This window comes from Mesocricetus auratus, unplaced genomic scaffold (assembly GCF_017639785.1).
Source record: "Mesocricetus auratus isolate SY011 unplaced genomic scaffold, BCM_Maur_2.0 Super-Scaffold_6730, whole genome shotgun sequence".
In the NCBI taxonomy this organism is placed as follows: Eukaryota; Metazoa; Chordata; class Mammalia; order Rodentia; family Cricetidae; genus Mesocricetus; species Mesocricetus auratus.
Window position 1 is genome coordinate 87,690,399 of NW_024429184.1, and position 25,607 is coordinate 87,716,005.

The 25,607-nt window shown below is 47.6% G+C and overlaps 2 protein-coding genes, 1 long non-coding RNA gene and 1 pseudogene across 8 annotated transcripts in view; 3 read left to right on the plus strand and 1 right to left on the minus strand.

Moving 5' to 3' along the window:
- Spire1 (spire type actin nucleation factor 1) overlaps positions 1-2,030 on the plus strand; it is a 116,167-nt gene extending 114,137 nt beyond the window's left edge. For all 4 annotated transcript variants that reach the window (XM_013116772.3, XM_013116773.3, XM_005074640.4 and 1 more), the window contains one exon: positions 410-2,030. In XM_013116772.3, the coding sequence (XP_012972226.1) occupies positions 410-668 (259 nt within the window). In that variant the 3' untranslated portion in view covers positions 669-2,030. The remainder of the gene's footprint in view (positions 1-409) is intronic.
- An 8,072-nt stretch (positions 2,031-10,102) lies between these two features.
- Prelid3a (PRELI domain containing 3A) overlaps positions 10,103-25,607 on the minus strand; it is a 29,862-nt gene continuing 14,357 nt past the window's right edge. The window contains exons 1-8 of one of the 3 annotated variants that reach the window (XM_040741670.1): positions 19,909-20,028; positions 17,768-17,936; positions 17,204-17,404; positions 16,968-17,057; positions 13,585-13,655; positions 13,376-13,478; positions 12,789-12,900; positions 10,103-11,635 (exon numbers count right to left, since the gene is read on the minus strand). In XM_040741670.1, the coding sequence (XP_040597604.1) occupies positions 12,847-12,900; positions 13,376-13,478; positions 13,585-13,655; positions 16,968-17,057; positions 17,204-17,404; positions 17,768-17,905 (657 nt within the window). In that variant the 5' untranslated portion in view covers positions 17,906-17,936; positions 19,909-20,028 and the 3' untranslated portion in view covers positions 10,103-11,635; positions 12,789-12,846. Of the gene's footprint in view, positions 11,636-12,788; positions 12,901-13,375; positions 13,479-13,584; positions 13,656-16,967; positions 17,058-17,203; positions 17,405-17,767; positions 17,937-19,908; positions 20,029-25,607 lie in introns of those variants that run through there. The other 2 variants (XM_040741669.1, XM_005074643.4) reach the window with 2 other exon arrangements.
- LOC121138828 lies at positions 14,837-15,860 on the plus strand (annotated as a pseudogene).
- LOC121138829 lies at positions 18,546-25,214 on the plus strand. The gene is made up of 3 exons (XR_005875691.1): positions 18,546-18,629; positions 19,887-20,251; positions 25,077-25,214. It is a non-coding gene; the product is annotated as an uncharacterized LOC121138829 (long non-coding RNA).

Sequence of the window (25,607 nt, forward strand, 5' to 3'; positions counted from 1 at the left end):
CTGGTACCTGTGGAGTCCAGAAGAGGGCTTCAGATCCCATGCGCCTAGAGTCCCAGGTGGTTGTGAGCTGCCATGCAGCTCTGGGGATTATAGTGAGGTCCTCAGGAAGAGCAATCAGTGCTCTTAACCCCTGAGCCATGGCTCCATCTCCACTCCACCCCACAGTGTTATTGGTTGTTATTTCTTTCTCTTCCTCTTTCTTCCTTCTTCCTTTTTCTTCTTTCTTCCTTCTGTCTTCTTTTCTTGAGACAGGCTCTCACTATCTATATAGCCCTGGCTGGCCTTGAACTCAAGGCCTCCCGAGTGCTGGGACTAAAGGTGTGCACCACCATTGCCAAGCTCTCTGACCTGTTTTTATTATTGCAGTAGAACTATTAAGAATACTAAATAGTTTTAGTTTTCCCTGCAGGTTTTCCTCAAAATCGAAATCAGTGGACAAATCAGACGAAGAACTCCAGTTTCCCAAAGAGTTCATGGAGGACTGGAGTACAATGGAGGTGTGTGTAGACTGCAAAAAGTTCATTTCCGAAATCATCAGCTCAAGCCGGCGCAGCCTGGTGTTGGCCAACAAAAGAGCCCGGTTGAAAAGGAAGACACAGTCTTTCTACATGTCCTCAGCGGGCCCCTCGGAGTACTGCCCCTCAGAAAGGACTATCAATGAGATCTGAGCCCTGTGCCTTCCCTTTGCTGTTGTGTGAGAGCAGAGCGGCCTCAGGGCAGCAGTGCTGCAGGAGTCTGCAGGGCTTCCTTGACAGGCTCCATCTGCGGCAGGTCAGATGCTGCCCCTGAGGCGCAGGCTCTAGGCTGTGTTTATATCCGTAGTGACGGACGAGGCAGGCCAGCCAGTTGCTCATTTGCACTCAGAAAGCCTGAAACTTGATTTTGTGTGTGTGAATAGGGAAGCCAGAAACTCCCTTAGTTTGGTTCCTCAATGTTCTTCACATAATTTCCTGACTAAGGCAAAGTGCTTCCTGTGTGTGAAGTCAGTCGGACAGAGTGTTGATGTTAGCACAGTTCTCAGCAGTAAGTCATATTGGCATTCCACTTGACAGTGTTCCTATCCACATAATGCTCCCAAGCCCTGTGGCTGCACACCGCTGCCTGGGGTCTCACAGCACAAACTAGAAGGCCTTGCTGGTGATTCTCCTCCTCCCTGGCGCAGGCAGCGTCCAGGAAGCCGTACAGTGGCCCCTTCTCTGAGTTGCCGGGCCTGCCCAGGCACTATGCCTCACTGTCTGCTGAGCTGCTAACAGGCCTTCATTTTCTGTTGTGAATGTTTTGTAATATGTGTTTAAGAATTAAAATTTTGTGGCCGTGAGGAAAAAGGAAGACTAAGATTTTGTCAAGCAGCTATGTGTGTTTTGGCAAACTGACAGACTATGACCCCAGAGGAGCTGTAGAAAAGAGCTACATCTCATACAGTTTTAGCAACATTTTCCACAACTTTATAGTGTGGCCATTGTGACGAAATTAACCACAGTTTGGTACCTGAGTCTCAAACTGAAGTTTATTTTTATAAATGAATTTTAAAAGAAAAATCCTGGCTGTTTAAAATTTCAAGAAAATTGACCTGCAATGCATAATTTTTGGATGCTTTTTGTACTAATTGTCTTGTAAATGTCTCTGATTTTTCTGGTGAAGGGCAGTTGGCAGGTAGTGTTGTGTACCTGAAATTCTTCAGTTCCTGTGACACATACCGTGGGCGGTCCCTCATTTCCATATGCTTAAAAGCAACCAGTCAATCATATTGCCACTAATGTTCAGAAAATTAGTGAAGGCATATGCACAGTAATTCCTGAAAGCTTTAAAAAAGCTCCCTCATGGTCACCACCGATGATGGCTCCGTTTAATAAAAGGCATGACAGATGCAGTTCATACCAACATCGAGACAGAGCAACATTTCCACATTCAATTGACAGTGACACATCAGAAATGCTGCAGTAGTCATTTCTAATGCATTGAAATTTATAGCTTAGTAAATGGCTTTAAATTACTTATACTGATGAAATAAATTTTACCAATTGACTGAAGCAATGCATGTCAGTAGCTCCTGTGTGATGCATGTGGAGGTGGCCACCAGAAGACCCTACCAACCGCGTTCGAGCTGTTTGCAAGACTGCTGTTTATCCTGTTTTCCCTGAGACCATCTGAATTTACACCCACTGCCCTGGCCCCAGGGATTAGTTAAAAAACAAACGAAAAACCCGACATCCTGGAAGGGAGCAAGGAAGAAGGAATGGAGGTTCCTGTGTAGGTTTACAAGCATGTACCTGGGGTGACATGCTTCTGTAAAATGGTAACTAATTACTGTTTGACTTCCCACAGAAGACACTGAGCCACACCCACTGCCCCAAATGAAAATTTCATTCACATTCACGAATCAATGACCTAGTAAATCTCATGGATTTGACCTCATTCCCTCAGGCTTACAGTGCTGTGCGCAGTGATTTGGGCTTTGTGAGCACTTTTACTAGAGCATCAGGGTGTAAATCTTTCAGAACATTAATGGGATTTTCCAAGTGTGTTAAAAGAGTTCAAGCATATGCCATGCTCATAAAACAGCCTGCAGGAAGTGGTGGGAAAGTGACATGTGACCCGCTTGAAATGGTAGGAATAAAATCCTGTCTGAGGAACACCAGGAGAGGTGTGTGTGTGTGTGTGTGTGTGTGTGTGTGTGTGTGTGTGTGTGTGTGTGTGTGTGTGTGTTTAACTCTGCCCTGTCTACAAGATAGACTGCCCTCCCCCAGCACCCACAGTGACTTAGGATCCCATAGGCTAAGCGCTCCAGAGCTGCCTCAGCTTGTGCAGCTTCCTGTTCTCCAGTATGCAGGCCCTCCGTCCCGCTTCCCGGCTGTGCTGCTCTTAGTTCAGCAGCTGTTTATGGCTGACCCCGGAATCCCATGCATCTCCTCAGCACATCTGGATGCTGTCCCTCTTATCGCCTCGAGGCACAAGCACCAGTCCTATTGGTCCCACAGACCATGAGGTCAAAGTATGTAAGAATGTGTGTAAATATTGTAACATAGTCATTAATATTTGAAAGACATTTGTTATTGGCAGTGGGAGCTACTTCTCCCAAGACAAGTGAAAATTAAATAATTGATTTGTACATTGACTTAATTACCAGATTTCAAGTCTCAGCCCTTCCAAATTAAAACAGAAAGTTGTTATTGCAGTAGTTTTAAAAATTATGTGTTGCCAGGCGTTGGTGGCGCATGCCTTTAATCCAAGCACTCGGGAGGCAGAGGCAGGCGGATCTCTGTGAGCTTGAGGCCAACCTGATCTACAGAGTGAGTGCCAGGACAGGTTCCAAAGCTACACAGAGAAACTCTGTCTCGAAAACACACACACACACACAAAAACAACAAAAATCACCTGTGTTGAAGAGGTGTGTGGTTACTACCATGAACTCAACACTATGAAATTTGTAAGGTTTTTATTTTTCTAACTACTAAGAGGACTGACGTTTAGGTGACATGAAAGTTTTAAATTACATTGCTATTTGTTAAAATAAAACAAAAATTTACACATTGAAGGACCATGAAAAAAATGTGTACCACTGACTGGTCTGTGACCTGGCTTCCATATGTGTAAGCAGAGTATTGCTTTCATTCCAAGGTAATGACGGTGCCTAATGTGCTCCATAAGAGTATTTTATTTTCGAAAGGTGTGATGCCACATACCTTTAATCCCAGCATTACAGAGCAAAGGCAGAAAATCTCTGATTTCAAGGCCAGCCTGGTCTACACAATGAGACCTTGTTGTAGTCTTTTTTTTTAAAGGCATTTTTATTTTAAAACTTATGTAGGGGGAAAATAAAATGGTTTTCGTCATACCTTCTGTGTTGAGTTCCTATTGTAAAGTAGTGATGTCTTCCAGGAACTAACTAGCTGTTAGAAGTCATTCAGGTTGTAAAACTTGCAACAGCAGTTTAAAAACACTTTAAAAATACAATCCCCGGGCCGGGCAGTGGTGGTGCACGCCTTTAATCACAGCACAAGGGAGGCAGAGGCAGGCGGATCTCTGTGAGTTCGAGGCCGGGCAGGACCGACAGCCTCTAAAACAATACAGAGAAACCCTGTCTCGTAAAAAACAAAAACAAAAACAAAAGAACAAGGCCAGCTCTATGTTGAGTGAAGGCAGCTCAAAGGGAGGGCAGTGCCATCTACCAGTCACATCACCGTCAGTGCCAGGACCCAGTCTTAGCTTTTACCGCCCTCAGAAAGGAGTGAGGAATCTAAGATACAAGTAAATAAATAGATGTAATTAAGCTTCCCTAAAAGGCTTTCTAGTCAGGGAAAGTGGAGACAGGATTAGATGGGGAAAACTTACAGTGAATGGAGCAGTGTGAAAGGGAGGCCAGTTGGAAGGTGACATGGGAGCCATCCCTGGCTGTGTAACAAATTACCTGGAAGCCATCCCGAAGTTATTGGCCTTCATTATAGCAGAAGTTTCTGGGTCAGGAGTTGAGCAGCAGCCTGGGACAGCGTTTCCATGCACAGTGCATCAGACATGCCCGCGGAGCCATCAGTACTTGAAGGCTGCACTGGGCCTTCAATGTGGCTCTTCACACAGCTGGGTGCCCTGGGGACCTGCTGGGCTTCTCAGTGGCCCTACCCCGTGGCAGGCTGAGTCACAGGTGCCATCAATACATTCTGTTAGGGACTGAATGCAGTGATTGGTATGCATGCAGACCGGCAGAGCTTAGGAGAGGCCGTGGGACACAGCCTCCTGGGGCCATGGAGGAAATGACTGTTCATTGTGGACTGGGACAGTAGAATATGAAACTAAAATGGGTCCTGGGCCTTCCAAGGGAGGTTTCCCTGTGTAATGACTGCACAGAAGCATCAGGGAAACGAGCCTTAGTGAGAGCTCTGAGTTGGTAGATGGAAGCTGGACTCTGTCGATGAGGACAGGAAAGCTGTCTGGTGAAACGAATTTGGTTTAATTTACAGTGACTGAACACAGTAGGATTATAAAACAGGATCGAAAAGGGCCAGATGGGAAGTGTTTCAGGTTTTGTGGGCCTCAGCGTCTCTGTCAGATAGCCTGGAGTAGAGAGATTTTTTTTTTCACAACCCTCTGAAAATAGCAAAACTATTCCTGGCAGCAAGCATGGCTTACGAGCCCCTGCAAAAGTGTGCTATAACCAGCAGCCAGCCCAGACCTTGAAAAAGCAGGCTGGAGACCCAAATGGATTCTAGTAAGTGCAAATTACTACTTGATAGTTTCACAGTTGATAGCTCTTGCTAATGACTTAAAAGTTAACATAAAAATACCCTCCCTGAAGCCGGGCGTTGGTGGCGCACGCCTTTAATCCCAGCACTCGGGAGGCAGAGGCGGGCGGATCTCTGTGAGTTCGAGACCAGCCTGGACTACAAGAGCTAGTTCCAGGACAGCCTCCAAAGCCACAGAGAAACCCTGTCTCGAAAACCCCCCCCCCAAAAAAAAAAAAAAACCCTCCCTGAGTAAGTGAGCGCCGTCGCTGCAACCTTGCATCCTCACGCCTGCTCTGGTGCTCTCCCAGCCCTTTGGAGTCGGTATTTGTGTCCATGTTTCTTGCATGTTCAGCAGACACATGCCTGCCCGGGTTTCCTCGGACGCCTGTGAAGATCAGACACCTGGCTCTTGCAAGGCTCCTCTTCCCTGACTACCTCAAGTTCCCAGCACAATCCAGTTCCAAATCCAGCGACACCAAGGTTTAACAGCATATGGAACTGTGTTGAGCCTGGGTTGTGTGGCTCAGTGAGAATACGCCAAAGAAAAAGTGTTTACGTAGTCTTAGCCCTAAAGGAGCCCAAAAGTGGGAGAGGAAAGGGCAGAGAAAGGATGTAGCAAACTCCCATTTCAGAGCACTCAGGCCGCCCAAATGTAGGTTGAGTAGAAACACAAAGGCAAACACTTCAGAGGCCAAAACCCACTGGCACAAATAGATAAGCAGCCGCGTGTGTTGAAGATTTGTACTTTTATCTTATGTGTATGAATGCTTGCATGTATGCCTGTGTACTGCATGTGTGCCTAGTGCCCAAGAACCAGAAGAGGGCATCAGATCCTTGGAACTGGAGTTACAGGTGGTTAGGCGCTGCCATGTAGGTGCCCTCTGCATTTTGTTTAATGTGCATTGGTGTTTGGCTTACATGTAGGTCTGTGTGAGGGTGGAACCAGAGTTAGTTGTGAGCTACCAAGTGGGTTTCTAGAAAGGGGATGTGGATGCCCTCCCTTAGGGGTCTCTAGACAGAAAATGCTGTATCTTACAGGCTTCCAGATCAAGGACAGGGGGAGTTCCACACACATGAGCTAGTCTCCAATCGCAGGCAGGAAGACACTGGATAAAAGTTACCAGTCAGATTGTCTTGGGCCTGGGGGTGGGGGTGGGTGGGCTTGCTCACAGTTGTGAAGGAGCAGCAGCTCTGAAGATGGTAAGGTCCTGGCATGGCTTGCTCATCACCTGTGTGAGGCCCGCCTGGCTTCTGGGAAAGAGGCAGCCAGAGGCTCTGTAACCTGACATGATTTAGCACACGGAGAAGTGTACAGAATACATACAGACACTTGTGCTTCCTGCGAAGGGCTTGGGATCCCGGAGGTATGAGTGTTCCTTGAGGTCCCTTGAAGATGGTGTATAAAACAAAGCCTCACACAACTGATACTAGCAAGGTAAGTTCCTGAGGTATCAATGTCACCAGTCTAGCTGAGAGTCTTTTGGCCCTAGCTGGGCAGGAACCATGGGCAGGCACCGGGCCGTGTAACGGCTTTTCATTTCCCTCAGCAGCAAGCAATGGGAGCAGGTAAGCAGTGGGCACAGCCTTGGTGTCGGCCTGACAGATGGCTATGATTAGGCCAAACACTGCTTCCTGGGTTTTAGACTTAGTGGTGGGCTAGGAGACAGGTTCTCACACTTCCTCCCCCATGCTGAAACATCAAGTTCCGTAAAGACTTCTTTCCCTGGAGCGGTGGGAGAAATGACTCAGCAGTCAAGAACACTCGCTGTCCTTGCAGAGGACCGGAATTCAACATGCACATGGGATGGCTCACAGCTGCCTGCAGGGGGATCTGGTCCCATCCATCTGCTTCCAAGGCATCTGCACTTGTGACGCATTCATGAACAAAAATAAATCTTTAAAAAATAACAGCAGTTTATGGTTGGGATGATGGTTTAGATAGTACAGTGCTCCCCACACAAGCACGAGCACCTAAGTTCTGATCCCCAGCACCCATGGAAAAAAGCCACGGCATAGTGGCTTGTGCCTGTAATTTGAGGACAGAGGGCAGAGACAGGGGGACCCCCAACTTTGCAAGCTAGCCAGCCCTGTCAAGTCTGTTTCAGTGAGACACCCTATCTCACAAGAGAAGGTGGTAGCTGGGTGCGGTAGCACAGATTCTTCATCCGAGTACTCAGGTGAATCTCCGTGAGTTGGAGGCCAGTGTGGTCTACACGGGGAGTTCCAGGCCAGCCAAGACTACATTGTGGCTCTGTCTCAAAACTCCAAAACAAAGCCAGGCAATGGTGGTGGCACACACCTTTAATCCCAGCACTCAGGAAGCAGAGGCCGGCGGATCTCTGTGAGTTCATGGCCAGTCTAGTCTACAGAGAGAGTTCCAGGACAGCCTCCAAAGCTATACATGCTGAGAGACCCTGTCTTGAAAAAAAAAGGAAAAAACTCTAAAAATCAAAACAATAAGGTGGAGAGAGATATGGAAGATACCAGACATAGATAGACCTCTGGCCTACACACACACACACACAAGTTCATATGTACACAGACATCAACATGCACACACAGGGAAAAAAATTTTGAAACCACATTTTCATGTGCGTGTGCGTGTGCCACTGGAAGTGAGAGAACCACCTGAGGTAATCTTTATTCCTTCCACAATATGGCTTCCTGGCCCTCAGGCTTGGCAACAAGTCTCTTTACTCACAGAGCCATCGCCCTGGCCCAGTAACCAACATTTTAACAAGTCTCTACAACTGTCCTTGTCTTTCTCTGTTTCTCCTCTACAATTTAAACTGGTTAAGCTTAAGAGTTTAACCAATAAAGAAAAAATTCTAATTCATATTCCTACCAAGAATGAAACAGATTTGGTATTACTTGTTAGACACACGAGTTTACAATCCTCATCCTTCACTCACACTAAAGCCCATAGTCATGGGAAGATGATGAGCTGGTACCACGTGCACGTAGAAATGGCTGGAACAAAAGGAGGACACACACAGGCTGGAACAAGAGATCGTGGAGGCACAGTGCTGGGTCCATTGTTTCTCAGCCATGTGCCCAGTAGCTACATGAGAACCAGCAGCAAGCCTCTGCAGCATAAGGGGTTCTGTGGGGACTACCTGAAACCTAGAGTCAGCAAGCTTACAGGGACACTATGACCCCGGCTCTCTGGGCACAGCGTGCTTTTCTAAGAGTCACAACTACAGTCTAGCCTACTAGCCACGGTAGTCAAAAGGCACAACAAACACCTGTTGGCGGGTGAGACTGCAGAGCAAGGAAGCCTTTTCCCTCAACATACTGGAGAATGGATGGGCTCTGGGAAGTTTAATCAACTTCCTAAAACCAACAAAACAATCTTCCTACTGAAAAAGAGGCCGAGAAGTGGGTCCAAGAAGAGCCCACTGGCTCCCTGGCACCCCTTTCCTGGTGTGAGCTGACTGCAAACCTGGGGGACAGCACTGTGGCAATGGGCCCAGCCCTAGCCTCCATCCCCCGCATGGTCTCACACTCTCATGGGCTGCTGTCCACATGTTCTCTGGGTCAGCGTTCAAGGGTCAATGACCAAACCCCAATGCCTCTCAACCCTGCCAAGATTACGCCAGCACTACGGAACTTCCCAGAGGCCCCTGGGGCTTCCCACACATCCTGTATTCTGTGTTGTGCCTCCAATTAGGTTTTGAGTTTGTGTCTTCCCTGTGAGTTTTGTTTCTTTGGGGACCTATGGACTCTTCTGTGGAACATCCTGGGATGTGAGATGTTTCTTCCGAGTACTCGGGTACTGACTGGCTGTGGATGGGATGTGTGAGGCTGACTTGCCTGTTTTCGAAACTTAAAAATGCAGGTCTAAGCCGGGCGTTGGTGGCGCACGCCTTTAATCCCAGCACTCGGGAGGCAGAGGCAGGCGGATCTCTGTGAGTTCGAGGCCAGCCTGGTCTACAGAGTGAGTTCCAGGACAGCCTCCAAAGCCACAGAGAAACCCTGTCTCGAAAAACCAAAAAAAAAACAAAAAAACAAAAACAAAAAAAATGCAGGTCTATGTATAACACTAAATCGTAAAACATTTACCTTTATGCTGATGAAGTCCCCGAAGAAAGGGCTGTAGAATCCACTTCCAACCAAAGCAGAAGCTACAAAACCAAACAACTTTACACAGAGCTTATATGAAAAATGATGACTACAATCTCATAATTCAGTACCAACCCAAAATGAGTATTGTATACTTCTCTCACTGATGTAGCAAAATACATGACAGAAAGCAACTTAAGGAAAGGGTTTGACAGTTCAGAGAAGTCCATCATGGCTGCAAAATCAGGAAGCAAGACAGAAACACCACACTCTACCGTCATTCTCCGTCCCCTCCTCTTCTGTTAAGTATGCGGCCCTTGCCCATGGGATGGATGGCCTTTTCTTCAGTCAAACCTCTCTAGAAATGCCCTCACACACATCCAAACGTGTTCCTCCTTAATGCCCTGGGTGTTTCCTACTCCAGTCAAGCCGTCAATCAATAGTCTATAACCGTCTCAAAGTGGCAAAGTGGCAAGGAGCCATACCCACAAAAAAGAAACCCCAGTGTCCCGCTGGGGCCCCACCTTACTATGGTGACAGGCCCAATGACCATGCATGGCAAGAGCCTTCAGTGGCATCAGGGACTCTTCAAGACACTGTTGTTTAGGGCTGGAGAGATGGCTCAGCAGTTAAGAGCACTGGCTGCTCTTCCAGAGGACCAGGGTTCAATTCCCAGCACCCACATGGCAGCTCACAAATATCTAACTCCAATTCCATGGGATCAGATGCCCTCAAACAGACACAGAAAAATTGAGACACAAATGCACATAAAAAAAGGACACTGTTGTTTAAAAGTAGAAAGGAAACAGTCACAAAGATAGTTACAGTGTGAACCCAAGTTTAATGAAAGAAAAAGACAGACAACTTTCATAGGCATAGAAAAGTTCTAGAAAGCTCTGTAAAAATGGCAAGTTGACTGACAGAGGAAAAACAAATGTCTATACTAGTCAATATATTTAATTCCTATTTTAAACTATAAACATGAACTGCCTGTACACACATAACTATGTTTCTATATACATTTAGGGTTTTAAACAACCTTGACTTAAGATAAAAGCCAGGCATGATGGTGTTCCCCTGCAATTCTAATGCTTGAAAGGTAGGAGTTTGAGGTCAGCCTCATCTACACAGTGAGTTCAAGACCAGTCTGGGTTACTCATAATTCTACAAGGAGAGGTGCACATCTTTAATCCCAACAGAGGCAGGCGGATCTCTGTGAGTTTGAGGACAGCCTGGTCTACAGAGTTCCAGGACAGCCAGGACTGCTACACAGAGAAATCCTGTCTTGAGACACCTCCACCTCCCCCCAAAAAAGGTTACAAAGAGAAAACGAGGAACACAGAAACTCTGAGGGAGGAAGGAAAAGTGGGCTTGGGGGAGAGGTTTCAACCTAGGCCAGGAGCACAAAACCACTACCCACAGCCAGCGACCCCAGGACCTCGGAGGTGTGTGTGTGGGGGGGGATTAGCTGGAAGGCTCTTACAAAGCAGGAGTCCCCATCCTCTCTTTTTAGTTAGGCCAAGCTGAAAAGACAGTAGAGTCTCAGTCCAGGCCTGCACGGCGGTGCACACCGGTGATTCCAGTACTTGAGATGCTGAGGCAGGAGGAATGCCATGAGTTCGGAACAGCCAGGGCTACACAGCAAGATCTGTCTGAACAACAACCAAAAAGAGCACAGTATAGCAGCCCAAGTCTTTAATCCCAGGACTTGGGAAGTTGAAGCAGGAAGATCAAGAATTCAAGGTTATCTTCAGTTACTCAGGGAGTTCAAGGTCAGTCCGAGCTTGAAAATCCCAGTTGTCGCTGGAACCCACAGTGCTCTCCGTAGAGAGCTCCACACTGTTTTTTTTGCATACGGAACATGGAGGGGACCCTGAGGGTCAGAAAGCAACTAACTTCTCATTCAATTCTTCACAGAGGCAAGTGGAACACTCTTAAGGACACAGGGCCACCAGGAACAAAGGACAGCAGCCAGCCCCTGGGGAAGGTGTGGCTTAGCTGGCAGGGCGTGAGGAGAGGGCAGCTCTCCTTTGGTGAAGTGACTGGAGCGGGTAGAGGTGGCACTCCTGCCAGGGGAAGCAGGTAAAAGCTTAAGACAGATGCAGGGGCAATGCAGCCCCGTACTGCCCAGCCCATACCTACAGCAGAGCCTGGCAGCATAGGGCTCCACACTGCTCCCGGGAACCACAGGCTCCCACTGCTGGCGCCTGCACCTGATGCTGTTCTGAGGGGTCACCACGGACAGGGAAGACTCCCAGGCCTGTCAGGAACCATATCCACACTTGCCTTTCATTTTCTTTGTCCTTCCTTCCTTCCTCCTTCCCTTTCTTCTTTGACTCTTTTTGGTGAGATATCTGACAGAAGGTGGGGACAGGTTAGCTCTGTTTACAAAGGAACAGAATCTGGGGAGCCTAGCCTCACACCAGGCCTCCCTCTCTCCACACACAGGCCCACACAGCCCCACACAGCTTCCACAACAAGCTCAGCTCAGGGTGAGGTTAGGAGGCCCCACCGCAGGCCTTGGCCTTGGACTCCAGGTAAAGTTCTCTGGCAAGTTTCGCTGACGTAGGAAAAAGCAGCAAGAATGTCTTAAAGACACCTCAGGCGCCACAGCCTGTTGGCTGAGGGGAATGAGGGAGCAAACATATGTGCTGGGGCGAGGGAGGGAAGCAAGCCGTAGCTGTCAGCAGCTGGCAGGAAGTGAGGAGGCCCCTTCCTAAAGGGAAGTGGGACTCTTTCTGTGATGACAAGATGAGTGCCAACCAATCAAGCATCAGATTCCAAGGAACACCTGGGCAGTCCATGACGATCATAGAAATGCCTTTGCCACGGAGAGACTAACCCAGTAGCTGAACACTGGCTTGTACCAAGTGAATAAATAGGCACAAAGTATTTCTCAGAGGAACATGTACAGCCTGGGTGCGGAGCTCAGAGGCTGAGCGCTTACTCAAGCCAGCAGGTGTGAGGTCCCGGGTCCCATTCCCCAGCTAATAAAAATGATAACAACAAGCCGGGCAGTGGTGGCGTACACCTTTAATCCCAGCACTCGGGAGGCAGAGGTAGGCGGATCTCTGTGAGTTCGAGACCGGCCTGGTCTACAAGAGCTAGTTCCAGCACAGCCTCCAAAGGCACAGAGAAACCCTATCTCAAAATACAAAACAAAAAAAAAAAAAAAACAATATTTTCAAAAAATACAAATTTTGCCCAAGACAAAAAAAAAAACCCCTCAAGATTAAACCTGCCCATAACACTGTGGACCTACTCACGGAGGCTCTTTGCTAGCAGGTGACAATCCTGAGGGATGTTCAGGCAACCAGGTACTGAGACCTCGGGGCAGCCAATGCTACAGTGCCTTCCTCAGACTCCACTTGGCAATAGCTGGGGCATACCCTGGAAAGAATCTGGGGCTGGACCTGCTCCCGAGACAGACAGTCGGAAGCGCAGGGCTGACAAGCATTCTCTCTTGCACTGCACGCACACAGGTAATATAAAGCTAGAACTCTGTACCAGGTTAAGACGTTACTGTGGCTGCCCCCTTGTGTCACCAGGCATGGATGCAGACCTGTTAGCTTATGGCGCTCTCGGAATGCTCAATTATCCACTCAATGGCAGCCCAGCCCTGCAACAACAACAGAGGGACTTGAGTCTCACTGCATGCAGCAAGTCCCCCGAGGGGACTACTGTGGCAAAGGTGTGACAATAACTTTCCTGAGCCACGGCCCATGTAAGCAGGCTACTCAAGCTCAGAAACAGCACAATGTGTTCAGGCCTAAAGTTCTCTAACAGTTAAAGAATGCACCCGCTTGGGCTATCCCAAAGTTATACCCCTCTTAGGCTCACAGCAAATCTGCACCTGTGAGAGACCTAAGACATCCCAAAATCCCGGAGCCAAAGCTGCCCTGTGGAGACCAGAGAGACTGCGATGGACTTCACCCAGCAGTAACCGACTAGGACAGAAGCCTTTCCCCTCAGAGCCTGGCCAGCCTTCCTGTTCCAACTCCGTTCCCACTTACAAAGAGCCCAGTCCTCAGGAGAACCAGACATGTCACCACTTCTCCTGGCTCATTGCCAGGACCCCACCCTGAGGTATGCACCTTCTTTGCATTGGAGGATATCGTGTTGGCCATTAGACTTTCCAGGTAGCTCCCAAGGCTAATCCCCTTCACGGTGATGATGGCTTCTTGGGTGAGCACGGTCCTGCAGAAGAGCAGAGGTGAGCTCGGGGCTGACCAACCCCGGGAAGGAGGCTTCCCTCATCCACCCCTGCTGTTCAGTATGTCCATCCCGGGGTGCGAGGACTCACTTTTCAGGGTTCTCTGGGTGAGGTGTGTACACCAACCTCTCGTTCACTGACACCAGATTCGTGAGTGTGATCTTTAAAAACAAAACAAACACGCATAAAAAATTTAAAAAAAAAAAAGCCTGGTAGCCCACACCTTTAATTCCAGCACTCAGGAGGCAGAGGCAGGTGGATCTCAAAATGCCCGTGGGAGTGAGGATTTGGCCTGGCCCTAAGATAACATAGAAGTCACTTAGGCTGTTGTAAAGTACATGTAACATCACTCACGAGGATGAGTTTTATGGCCTAGAAGCAATGCTCAAGATTTTAGGAGGAGCTGGGTAGTCATGGCGCATGCCTTTAATCCCAGCACTCTGGAAGCAGAGGCAGGTGAATCTCTATGAGTTCAAGACCAGCCTGCTTTATAAAGAGAGTTCCAGGACAACCAGGCCAGGCCTGTTACACAAAGAAACCCTGCCTCAAAACAACCAAAAATTAATTTTTTTTAATTTTTTGGATTTATTTATTTTATATGTATGAATGTTTTGCCTGCATGCATGTATATGTATCATATATGGTGCCTGAACCTGCAGAGGTCAAAAGAGGGTGTTAAATCCCGTGGAACTGGAGTTACAGATGGTTATGAGCCACCATGTGAGTGACGGGAAATGAACCCAGAGCTTCTGCAAGAGCAACAAGTACTTGTCACTGCTGAGTCATCTCCAGCCCCCGTATGTGCTTTGTGTGTGTGGTGTGGGGGCAATAAAGGGTTTCTCTGTGTAGCCCTGGCTGTCCTGGAACTCACACTATAGACATGGCTGACCTCAAACTCAAGATCCTCCTGCCTCTGCCTCCTGAGTGCTGGGACTAAAGGTGTGAGCCACCATGCTTAGTTCTATGTATGTATTTTTAATAGCAATATGAGGAGGGGGAGAGTGGTTGATACATTTTATCTATTTACTTATTGCATGTACATGTGTGTAGGTGAGCATGCCACAGCACATGAGTAAAGACCAAAAGAGAGTCTGGGCGTGGCTTCTCTCCTTCTACTATGTGTGTTCCAGGTATTGAACTCAGGTCCTCAGTCTTGGCACCAAGTATCTTTAACACACTAAACCATCTCTCCAGCTGGAAAGTAGCTTTAAAGACCACTAAGGCTCTCTCTGCTCCTCCCTGTTCTAGAAACAGCCGAATCTTTTCATGCAGTGCCAGCCTCGTTCCTGAGACACAATGGTGAACAGATTTGGCTGTACTGTTTGCCAGGGTTGCCTCTGATTCTGGCAAAGTGGACATTGTTGCCATCAATGACTCCTTCATTGACCTCAACTACATGGTCTACATGTTCCAGTATGACTCTACCCATGGCAAGTTCAAAGGCACAGTCAAGGCTGAGAATGGGAAGCTTGTCATCAACGGGAAGGCCATCACTGTCTTCCAGGAGCAAGATCCTGCCAACATCAAATGGGGTGATGCTGGTGCTGAGTATGTTGTGGAGTCAACTGATGTCTTCACCACCATGGAGAAGTCTGGAGCCTACTTGATGAGTGTGGTCAAAAGGGCCATCATCTCAGCCCCTTCTGCTGATGCCCCCATGTTTGTGATGGGTATGAACCATGACAAGTACAACAACTCCCTCAAGATTGTCAGCAATGCATAATGCACTACCAACTGCTTAGCCCCCGGCCAAGGTCATCCATGACAACTCTGGCTTTGTGGAAGGATTCATGACCACAGTCCATGTCATCACTGCCACCCAGAAGACTGTGGATGACCCCTCCGGGAAGCTGTGGAGTGATGGCCGTGGGGCTGCCCAGAACATCATCCCTGCATCAACTGGTGCTGCCAAGGCTGTGGGCAAAGTCATCCCAGAGCTGAACGGGAAGCTCACAGGCATGGCCTTCTGTGTTCCTACCCTCAACGTGTCTGTCATGTCACCTGGAGAAGTGCCTGCCAAGTGTAAAGACATCAAGAAGGTGGTGAAGCAGGCATCCGAGAGCCCACAGAAGGGCATCCTGGGCTACACCGAGGACCAGGTTGTCTCCTGCAACTTCCAACAGCGACTCCCACTCTTCCACCTCTGATGCTGGGCCTGGCATTGCTCTCAATGACATCTTCGTAAAGCTCATTTCCCAGTATGACAATGAATTCGGCTACAGCAACAGGGTGGTGGAACTCATGGCTTACGTGACCTCCGGGGAGTAAGAAGCCCACCCTGGACCATCCACCCCCAGCAAGGCCTTGAGCAAGAGAGAGGCCCTGGCTGCTGAGCAGGATATGTTCAGCAACCCCACACTGATCATCTCCCTCACAGTTTCCGTCCCAGACCCCCAGAATAAAACAAGGAGGGGCTTGGGGAGCCCTACTCTCTTGAATGTCATCAATAAAGTTCACTGCACCTCCCCCCCCCAAATGACCATTAAAAAGCTGGCAGAGGGCTCACAAGTCCCTGGGTCTGAACTCAAGCACCGGGCAAGCAAAACAAACAACAGCCACAATCAGGGCATGGTGGCGTGCAGCTGTACCCAGGTGAAGTACTGGGACTCTGGAGTCTGAGGCCAGAGAATCACTTGAGCCTAGGAATTGGAGACTACCAGGTTAACACAGTGAGACCCTGTTTCAAAACAAACACCACTGGAAGTATCTCTACCGTAGGAGGCACAGAGGTCCCCGCACTCACAGATAAGCACTAGGGAACCAGGCATGTTAAACACACAGGGTTGTCTCTTCAAAGGGAAAGCTGTATGACCTGTTTTCCACCTAGAAGGCTGGAAGTGGACATGGTTAACAGCCTGGTGACTTTAGGGCCATCGGTGTGGCTGAGACCTCCTCCTTGTCTTGAGCCTGTTTTCTCAGTTAATCTACAGAGTCCATCGTTATGAAAATGCCACTTGTACTTTACACTGAGTTTCCATGTAGTCATGCCTTTTATCTAGCTGGGTTTTGCCTTTTTTCTTTCTCTTTTTATCTTATTTATTTATTAGTCTATTTATTTGCTTGTTTATTTACTTACTTTGAGGCAGGGTCTCACTATGTAGCTGCCTGTCCCGGGACTCACTATGTAGATCAGGCTGGCCTCAAATTTACAGAGATCTGCCTGGCACACACACCACTGCCCTTGGCCTATTCTATATGTTGATTATACTTGAATAAAAAGACTAGAAAAAGGCAAGGCAGGAGGATTACAGTAAATTTAAGACCAGCCAGAGAGTTCCAGGCTGACCTGGGGTACAGTGAGACCCTCTGCCCAAAACAAAACAAAGATAAAATACCACTAAATAAATCTAACCCTCCTACTAAAAATAAGCCCACTTAGACAGAAGGCAAACTGGAAGTACAATTTAAGGGAGGCATTATGACCATCGCCAAGAAACATTGAAGCACCTTTCGCATCTTAGAGCACTGCTTACATTGGTGGAACACAGCTCCATTTTCCTTGCCGCCAGATCCACAACAGAGCTCTCTTTGATGTACGTCAAGGTCCTGTTGGCTCCCAAAATCTAAGGGACGAAACAAAGGCAGTATAGTGACATGCTGAAGTCCAGTTGCTCATTCTTTACAGCAAACCCTCTATATCTGTGGATACAGCAGTAGGCAGAATGGCCAAACCCCTGGAAGATAACACAAGACGGAGTGAAGAGCTTACCACGTGACAGTAATGACTGTTTTGACAAAAATTAAACCAGGGAACCCCCGGCATCCTGAGAAGAGAGGCTCCTCTGCGAGCAAGAGCTCTGAAGTGAAGACTCAACCTGCAGAGACGCTTTTCACGTCCTGATAGAGAATCCAGGAGCGGCAAATGAGTCACAAGGAGAGACAGCAGGAGACGATAGGACCATGTAAGGACCTGGGTTCCGTGTGGAGGGGAGGTCAGTGTGCAACCGTGCAGAGGAAAGCTGTCCTGTCTGTTATTCTCACTGTTCTCCACCCGGCCCCACCCCACCCCCATCCCTGGCTCTAGGAGCGAGTATGAGCTATGCTGTGTCTACCTGCAGCATCACAAAATGTGGGATTCTGGGCACAGATGACACTGAAGAAAGGTCACCCAGCTCACTTAACCCCACGGTGACTAGTGTCCTTCCAAGAAAACAAAATGGGACCCACGGACAGTCCGAGGAGAAGAAGGGGGCACAGGGACTGCAAGGATCTTGCCCAGCCATTCGTGGCACCCCTTAGCAGTAAGTGTGGGCAGCCACGCCGGGAGGCTCACCGCACGCACGAGGCCAGGCAGCCCCCACTCGGTACTGAGCAGGCGCAGACTGTGCAGGCGCCCACAGTCGTCCACGCTGCGCTCCAGCACATCCACGCCCACCACGCACGGGTTCATCGGGTTTGGGTACTTCCGCATGGCAGCCTTGATCACCGTGTCCCAGGGATGGCTGGCAAGAGAACACAATTAGCCGAGGAAGTGATCCTGAGGCTGAGGCTCCTGTATCTATGCAGGGAAAGCTGTCTTGGGTTCTGTCTGAGCTCCAGTCTCCGGAGGGACCCCAAGTCTGTGCTGAGCCTCAAAACTTAGCTGACCTCGGGTTTTTCCTGTCCTTGATCTTCTCTGGCCCACAGGAAGTAGAAACCTTTTGTGGGGACTGATCAGCGGTGAGACAAGTCTCCCTGACTGCACCTCGCTGAAAAATACTGGCCCCTGCCTTCCATTGAAGCTTACAGTCCCATCTGACTGCCCGGCTAACCGGTAGGTAGCATGGTGTATTGAAGAACACCCCCGCAGAACACCCAAGTGTACCCAAGCAAGCTTTTATTCCCACATGCTCAGTGTTATCGAGAACCAAGGACAGTTCCCAGGTGGTGAATTTAGGACACGATCGACTTCATAATGGTACAAATGGGTATCTCACAGTCATCGTCTTTAACTTTCAGAACACAATAAAAGGACGTCAGGTCCCCCGAAGCTGGAGTTACAGGCAGTTGTGAGCAGCCCCACCCAGGTCCCCTACAAGATCAGTATATGCTTTTTAACTGCCGAGCCATTGCTCCAGCATTGTTGACTGACGATATTTTCAACCTGCACTCTGGATGTGACAGAAGCGTCTGCACTTCTTTCAAACTTCTAAGTGGTACGTGGTCTGAAGCAATTCAAGTTTTTTATGTGTATGAAAGTCTTGCCTGCATGTATGTTTGTGTGTCTGGTGCCCCATGAGGCTAGAAGAGGTCATCGGGTCCCCTGGAACTGGAATTAGCGGCAGTTGCAAACTGCCAGGAATCTTTAAAGTGACAAAGTCCAGCTGGGTTTGGTAGCACACACCTTTAATCCCAGCAGGGAGGGCAGAGGCAGGCAGACCTGAGTTTGAAGCTTACCTGGTCTACAGCGTGAGTTCCAGGACAGTCAGGGCTACACAGAGAAACTCTGTCTCAAAAAACAAAAAATAAAATAAAGTGGCAAAGTCTAGGCACAAAAGTCATTATTGCACCCCCTGGTTGAAGAAAACTAAGATACAGGCAGCGTGCATGCCTGGAGACACTAGGTGTTGAAAAGAGCATGGCTAGCTGGGGGCTCAAGAGCTCTTTGCAGGAACATCTGCTGGGTCATTTGCCTGCAAAAGCGGCAAGTGCACAAAACGCTGTCTGCCAAGTTTAGGCAGATGAGGAGTTGGATGGAGACCACTCTCAACCAGCAGAGTCCTAGCTGTCCACTGAGACACAGTGCGACTGAGTCCTATCCCAAGGAAGGGAGGCCTCTGTTGCCACCCACTCTAGAATGGTCCCGAGCATCCATCAGAGTCTGCCTGGAACCACAGGGAGCAGGTGAAAGGTTGAATGCTGGCTTCCATGCTGTATTAGAGTTCTCTGAAGGAAGAGGACTGATAGAATAGATATGTGTGTGTATAATATTTTTGAATTATTTTATTATATATAACAATCATACATTAAATATAATATATAATTCATATATTATTATATAGAAATATATCATAATCTATAAATATATAATAATAAAATATTGTTTACATATATACATAGACACACACACACACACAGCTCCCTATCTGCATGTGTGAGGATGGACTTTATCCACACACCTCAACCAAGGCAATATATTGCAAAACACCAGATACAGAGGTAAATAGTAGAATCAAACTACAGAAATCCAGAAGTCATGGATATTACTTTTAAAGTACCAGTCCTCCAGTTTTTGGAAAATACAGTTGTTAAGTTTTAAATTTTTTTTTGTAATTGTTGAGAGAGGGTCTCATATTTGCTCATCTGGCCTTGACCTCCTGATATAATATAGATATTGAACTAATATATATCATATATTGAACTAATTATATATATATATGTGTGTGTGTAATAATATATAATATATATTAAAGGGGATCTATCAGATTGGCTTACGATGTGGCCTGGATAGTCCCACAATGGCTGTCTCTCACTGGAGAAGCTGAGAATCTGGCGTTGATGGCTTGGAGGACTCCCGGGAAAGCTGCTGCTCTTCAGGCTGTGCTGGAATCCCGGAGAACAGGTGAAGGGATGCCATAGCAACAGGAAGGATGAACTTGCCAGCAGGGATGACAGCAAGCAGACAGAATGCAAAGCTTCCCTCTTCCACGTCCTTTGATCTGTGTGGCTATAGGGTGAACCTTCCACTTCAAATAGCCCAATCATGAAAATCCCTCGCAGGCATGCCCAGCAGCTTACACTTGAGTGGATTCGAGACCCAGTGACGTCAACAACCAAGGTCAGCCATCACACATGCCAAGGAGAACAAGCCCTAGGCAAAGCAGGGTGGTAGAAACTGATGTCCAAGATTTGCCTAAATCATCCAGGGGAAAGGCCAAAGGTGGGAATGCACGTGAAACCAGGCAAGCTGTAAGAGGACCAGTTAGCCCAGGAGACGCACCATGTGTCCAGAACTTGACTCTTTCCCCGATCGCTTATTTCTAAAAGGTGCAGAGGTAAAGTTTCGGGGAAGGGTGGATAAGAGGCAGTCACAGGACCAAAAGCTCAGCTATACCCTACTTCCAGCGGGTTCTGGAGTATGGGTGACACCCTGGGGGCTCTGGACCCTCTTAGGAGGTGGCTGTCACAGTGTGTTTGGGACACTGCTAGCTCTCTCGCATATCAACATTAACAGTGATGACTCTTAAAGCAATGGGGGAAAGTGCTGGACTCTCCCAGCAATGCAGGCCAGCCTCCAAACCACAGCCTGGTCACCGCTGCTCACACATGCACTCAGGGAAACAACTCAGGGTTCTCTTAGGAGTGAAGTGATGAAATGGCAAAGTGGTTAATTTTATCATCACTTGACCTCTGAGGACTCTTTGACAATCTGCAGGAGGACAGGCTGTGTGCCAGAAATACTTGTGCAGAACAAGCCATTCTCAGGCTGCCCTCCGTATATTGGGTGGTTGTGGGGTGTTGGGAACCCACCCAATTCCCCACTGCCTCTCACCACCCACAGCCTGCCCTTGCAAGAACAATGCACAAACCCTTTGCTCAAACTTGGGGACCTGGCAATTATTTTCTGGGTAACTAAGGGAGGGAGTGAGCCTGTCACCTTAAGGCAAGCATCTTTCGTGTTTGTTGTCAAAGATAAAACCCGAGCTTTTGAATGAAAGCTGGAATTTTAGAAACCTTGTATCCATTACCATGAGCATAACTGCCCCATACTACAAACTTGAAGAGCATACACATCCAAAGGATGGGTGCAGGTCTCTCAAGAGGTAGAAATTGACTCAGCACTGGTTTTTCTGTTCTTTTTATATTATTTTATATTATTAATTTTAAAGAAGCTATCATTTTCTGGTCATAGCAGTAAAGTAAAGGTACGAAGATATACTTAGCTTTCCCAGCCCCCCTATCTGCGTGAGGCTGGACTTTATCCACACACCTCAACCAAGGCAATATATCGCAAAACACCGGATGCAGAAGTAGATAAGAGAATCAAGCTACAGAAATCCGGAGGTCATGGATATTAGTTTTTAATATCATCCAGTTGTTAAGTTTTTAATTTTTTTTAATTGTTGAGAGAAGGTCTCATATTTGTTCAGCTGGCCTTGAACTCCTGAATTTCCTGCCTCTACCTCCCAAATGCTGAGATTACAGGCATGTACCACCATATCAACTTTATGGTGTTGGGGATTGAACCCGGAGTTTCACACATTCTAGGCAAGCATTTTACCATCCTTATCCAAAATTTTACTTTAAATTGTTAACAGTATAGACTTAAAACAAGGCATAGTGGCACATGGCCTGTCATTTAAGTACTCCAGAGATGGACACAGGAGAATCAGAAATTCAAAGTCACCCTCACACAGCGACCCAGCCTGGACAACATGAGACCCTGTGCCAAAAAAGGTGTATTATTGCTCATTGTAATGAATATTTTAAAATTTCAGTTGAAATGTCTAATGACAACACAGAGACGGATGCTTTTTTTGGTTTTTTGGTTTTTACGAGACAGGGTTTCTCTGTATTGTTTCGGAGGCTATCGGTCCAGCCCGGCCTCGAACTCACAGAGATCCGCCTGCCTCTGCCTCCCGAGTGCTGGGATTAAAGGTGTGCGCCACCACCGCCCGGCGGATGCTTGTTTTTTAAGATAGGGTCTCTGTACACAGTCAAGGAGTGCCTCAAGCCCCTCCTTCCTAATCGCTGGGTTACAGTATACATGGCTTTCTGTATACAGTGTACAAGTGCTATGCCAGTTTACACAGATCTCTGATATTGTAACTACTAAAAGATACAACCAAGGGGTTGGAGAGATGGCTCCACCTGCTCTTCCAAAGGTCCTGAGTTCAATTCCCAGCACTCAAACAATGGCTCACAACCAGCTGTAATGGGATCTGATGTCCACTTCTGGCATGCAGGTGTACATGCAAACAAAGCACTCACACATAAAAAATACACAATTAAGTAATTTTTTAAAAAATATGCAATTGCCGGGCAGTGTGATCTAAAGGGATGACACCAACTGGCAAGCTAAGCAATAGTGGAGAGACCACCTCGAATGCCCATTCCTGATAGTGAACTTGATGTCTATAACTATCCTGGAGCCTTCATCCTGTGACTGATGGAAGCAGAGGCAAACACACACAAATAAGCACTGAACAGAACCCAAGGAACCCAGTGACACAGAGAGGAGCGATGAGCAAATTGGCAAAGAATGGGCTGGCAAAACCAGCAGAGACAGCTGATCTGAACAGGGGAGAGCTCTTAGACCCCAGACTGACAGCTGGGAGGCCAGCATGGGACTGATCCAGACCCCCTGAATGTGAGAGTCAGTGAGGAGGCCTGGGCAACCTATGGGGCCATGGGCAGTGGATCAGTGTTTATCCCAGGCATACAAACAGACATCGTGTGTCCATAACACAAAGAGGAATGCTCTCTCAGCCTGGACTCTTAGGGGAGTGCCTGGACCCTGCCCTGAGTGAAATGACAGACTCTAGATATCCCATATGTGGAAGGAAATGGCGATAGGGTGGGAGGGTGGGGGGGAGATGGCGGGGGGAGATGGTGGGGGGGGTGCAGGAGGAGGGGAGGGAGAGAGAACTGGGATTGACATGTAAAACAAGCTATTTAAAATTAAAATAATAAAAAAGCAAAAAAAAAACTTTCCAAAAGAAACCAGACCCAGAATGTCACATAATGATGACTATTTACATATTTACATAGGATATCCAGGAAAAAAATTACAGAAACAGATCAGTGGAATGGGAAGCAGATCTCAGATAACCAAGTTCATTATCTATCTCTTTAGAAGATAACAGAAATTGGCACCATGGTGATGGCTGCACAGTTGACAAAAACTCATTTTTTTGTAACTACACTAAAAATTACTCAATTGTGTAATACATTTAACTCTTTTCTCTTTTCATGTGTGGTGTGCATAGGTGCACTAGGGTGTACATGCTTGTGGAGGCCCAAGGCTGATGTAGAGAACACTTTGGTCATTCTTACATGTTACTCACTGAGGAAGGGTAGTTATGCTAGCTAGTTATTCTTACATGTTACTCACTGAGGAAGGGTAGTTATGCTAGCTGGTTATTCTTACATGTTACTCACTGAGGAAGGGTAGTTATGCTAGCTAGTTATTCTTACATGTTATTCACTAAGGAAGGGTAGTTATGCTAGCTGGTTATTCTTACATGTTATTCACTAAGGAAGGGTAGTTATGCTAGCTGGTTATTCTTACATGTTATTCACTAAGGAAGGGTAGTTATGCTAGCTGGTTATTCTTACATGTTATTCACTAAGGAAGGGTAGTTATGCTAGCTGGTTATTCTTACATGTTATTCACTAAGGAAGGGTAGTTATGCTAGCTGGCTTGCTCCAGTCATCCCCATCTCCAGTTAACCAAGCTAGAATCACAGGCCAGCTGCTGCACTCACGTTTACCAGTTCCTATGATCCAACAGCTGCTGCACTCACGTTTACCAGTTCCTATGATCCAAGCTCCAGTCCTCACACTTGCACGTAGAGCACTTTAACCAGTGAGCCATCCCCCCAGCCCAGAATTGTAGAATACATTTTAAAATGGGTATCTTGGGACCAACAAGATGGCTCAGCAGCTAAAGATGCCTACCATCAAACCTCAGTTGGATCTCCTGATCCATGAGGCAGGAATTAAGAACTGACTCCCCCATGTGGTCCTGACTATCACTTGCACACTGAGGCACACACACACACACACACACACACCACAAATAATTAATTAAATGTAATTTTAAGAATAGTTAAAAAAAAAAAAGGCGCCAGGCGGTTGTGGTGCACACCTTTTGTCTCAGCACTTGGGAGACAGAAGCAATCGGATCTCTGTGAGTTCAAGACCAGCCTGGTCTACAAGAGCTCGTTCTGGGACAGGTTCTAAAGCTACACAGAGAAACCATGTCTTAAACCCCCCCCCCCAAAAAAAAAGAATAGTAAAAAGGGCCAACTGTGGTGGCGCACGCCTTTAATCCCAGCACTGGGGAAGCAGAGCTCGGGGGCCAGCCTGGTCTACATAGGAAGCTCCAGGCCCGTCTCAGAAAGAAAGAGAGAAAGAAAGGAAGAAAGAAAGAGGGAGAGAGGGAGGGAGGAATGGAGGGAGAGAGGGCGGACCCAAGAAAAACTCTAGAACACGCATTAAAATGGTAACACATTAGAGATTGCAAAATTATAAATTATAAAACAATAGAATAAAAAAAGGTGCAAAAATGATCAAAAATGTCAACACTGGCCAGGCCATGGTGGCTCAGGCCTTTAATCCCAGCACTCAGGAGGCAGAGGCAGGCGGATCTCTGTGAGTTTAAGGCGAGTCCGATCTACAGAGTTCCAGGACAAACCCTGTCTTGAAAAAAAAAAAAAAAGGTCACCACTCTCAGGGTTAGTCAACATTTCAGGGCCCCTGAGGCAGCTCTCAGAAGGTCCAAGTCAATACTCTGAGATCCCCGATACTTAATGTCTTCCCTTCCCCCCTCTCTGAATTCAGACAGTACAAAATATGCCTGCATCTTGGGGGAACCTCCTTCACAAGGGCTGCAAGTTGGGGTTTGTTTGTTTTGTTTTGTTTTGTTTTGTTTTTCAAAGGTGGATGCTGTGGTGGTGCTGAAACATTTTTCAAGCAGGCTCGAAACACTGGGTTCGATCCCCAACACCATCAAAAACTAAGTCGGAAGTTCTGAAACCAGGTGATACATCTTTATTAAAACGCAACACTTTAAAAGACAACGGATGACAATTCTGTTTCATGCAGTCTCCCCACCCCCATCCCCGCTCAGAACGAAAGGGTTCTCTAAGCAGGATCAGAAATTCTCAAAAATCTTTTTTTTTTTTTAATTAAAACACTCAATGACAAGGTGGAAGGCGCGCGTGAGTCTGGAGGGCACTTGAGGCAGTTCGCGGTTTCTCCGGGGGTTTTGAGGCGCCAGTATGCACAGGTATTCAGGACCAAACTCCCCAAATGCCTTCCTCGCATCTAGTCTTCCCGCGGGCTCAAGCCCCTCGGGCACGGTCTGTGACACCCGCAGTGCAATTCGGAACCTATCGCAACGCCCCCGCGGCGCAGCTTGCAGCCTGCACAGGGCGGCTGAGTTTGGAGAGGCCTGCGACACGCACCTG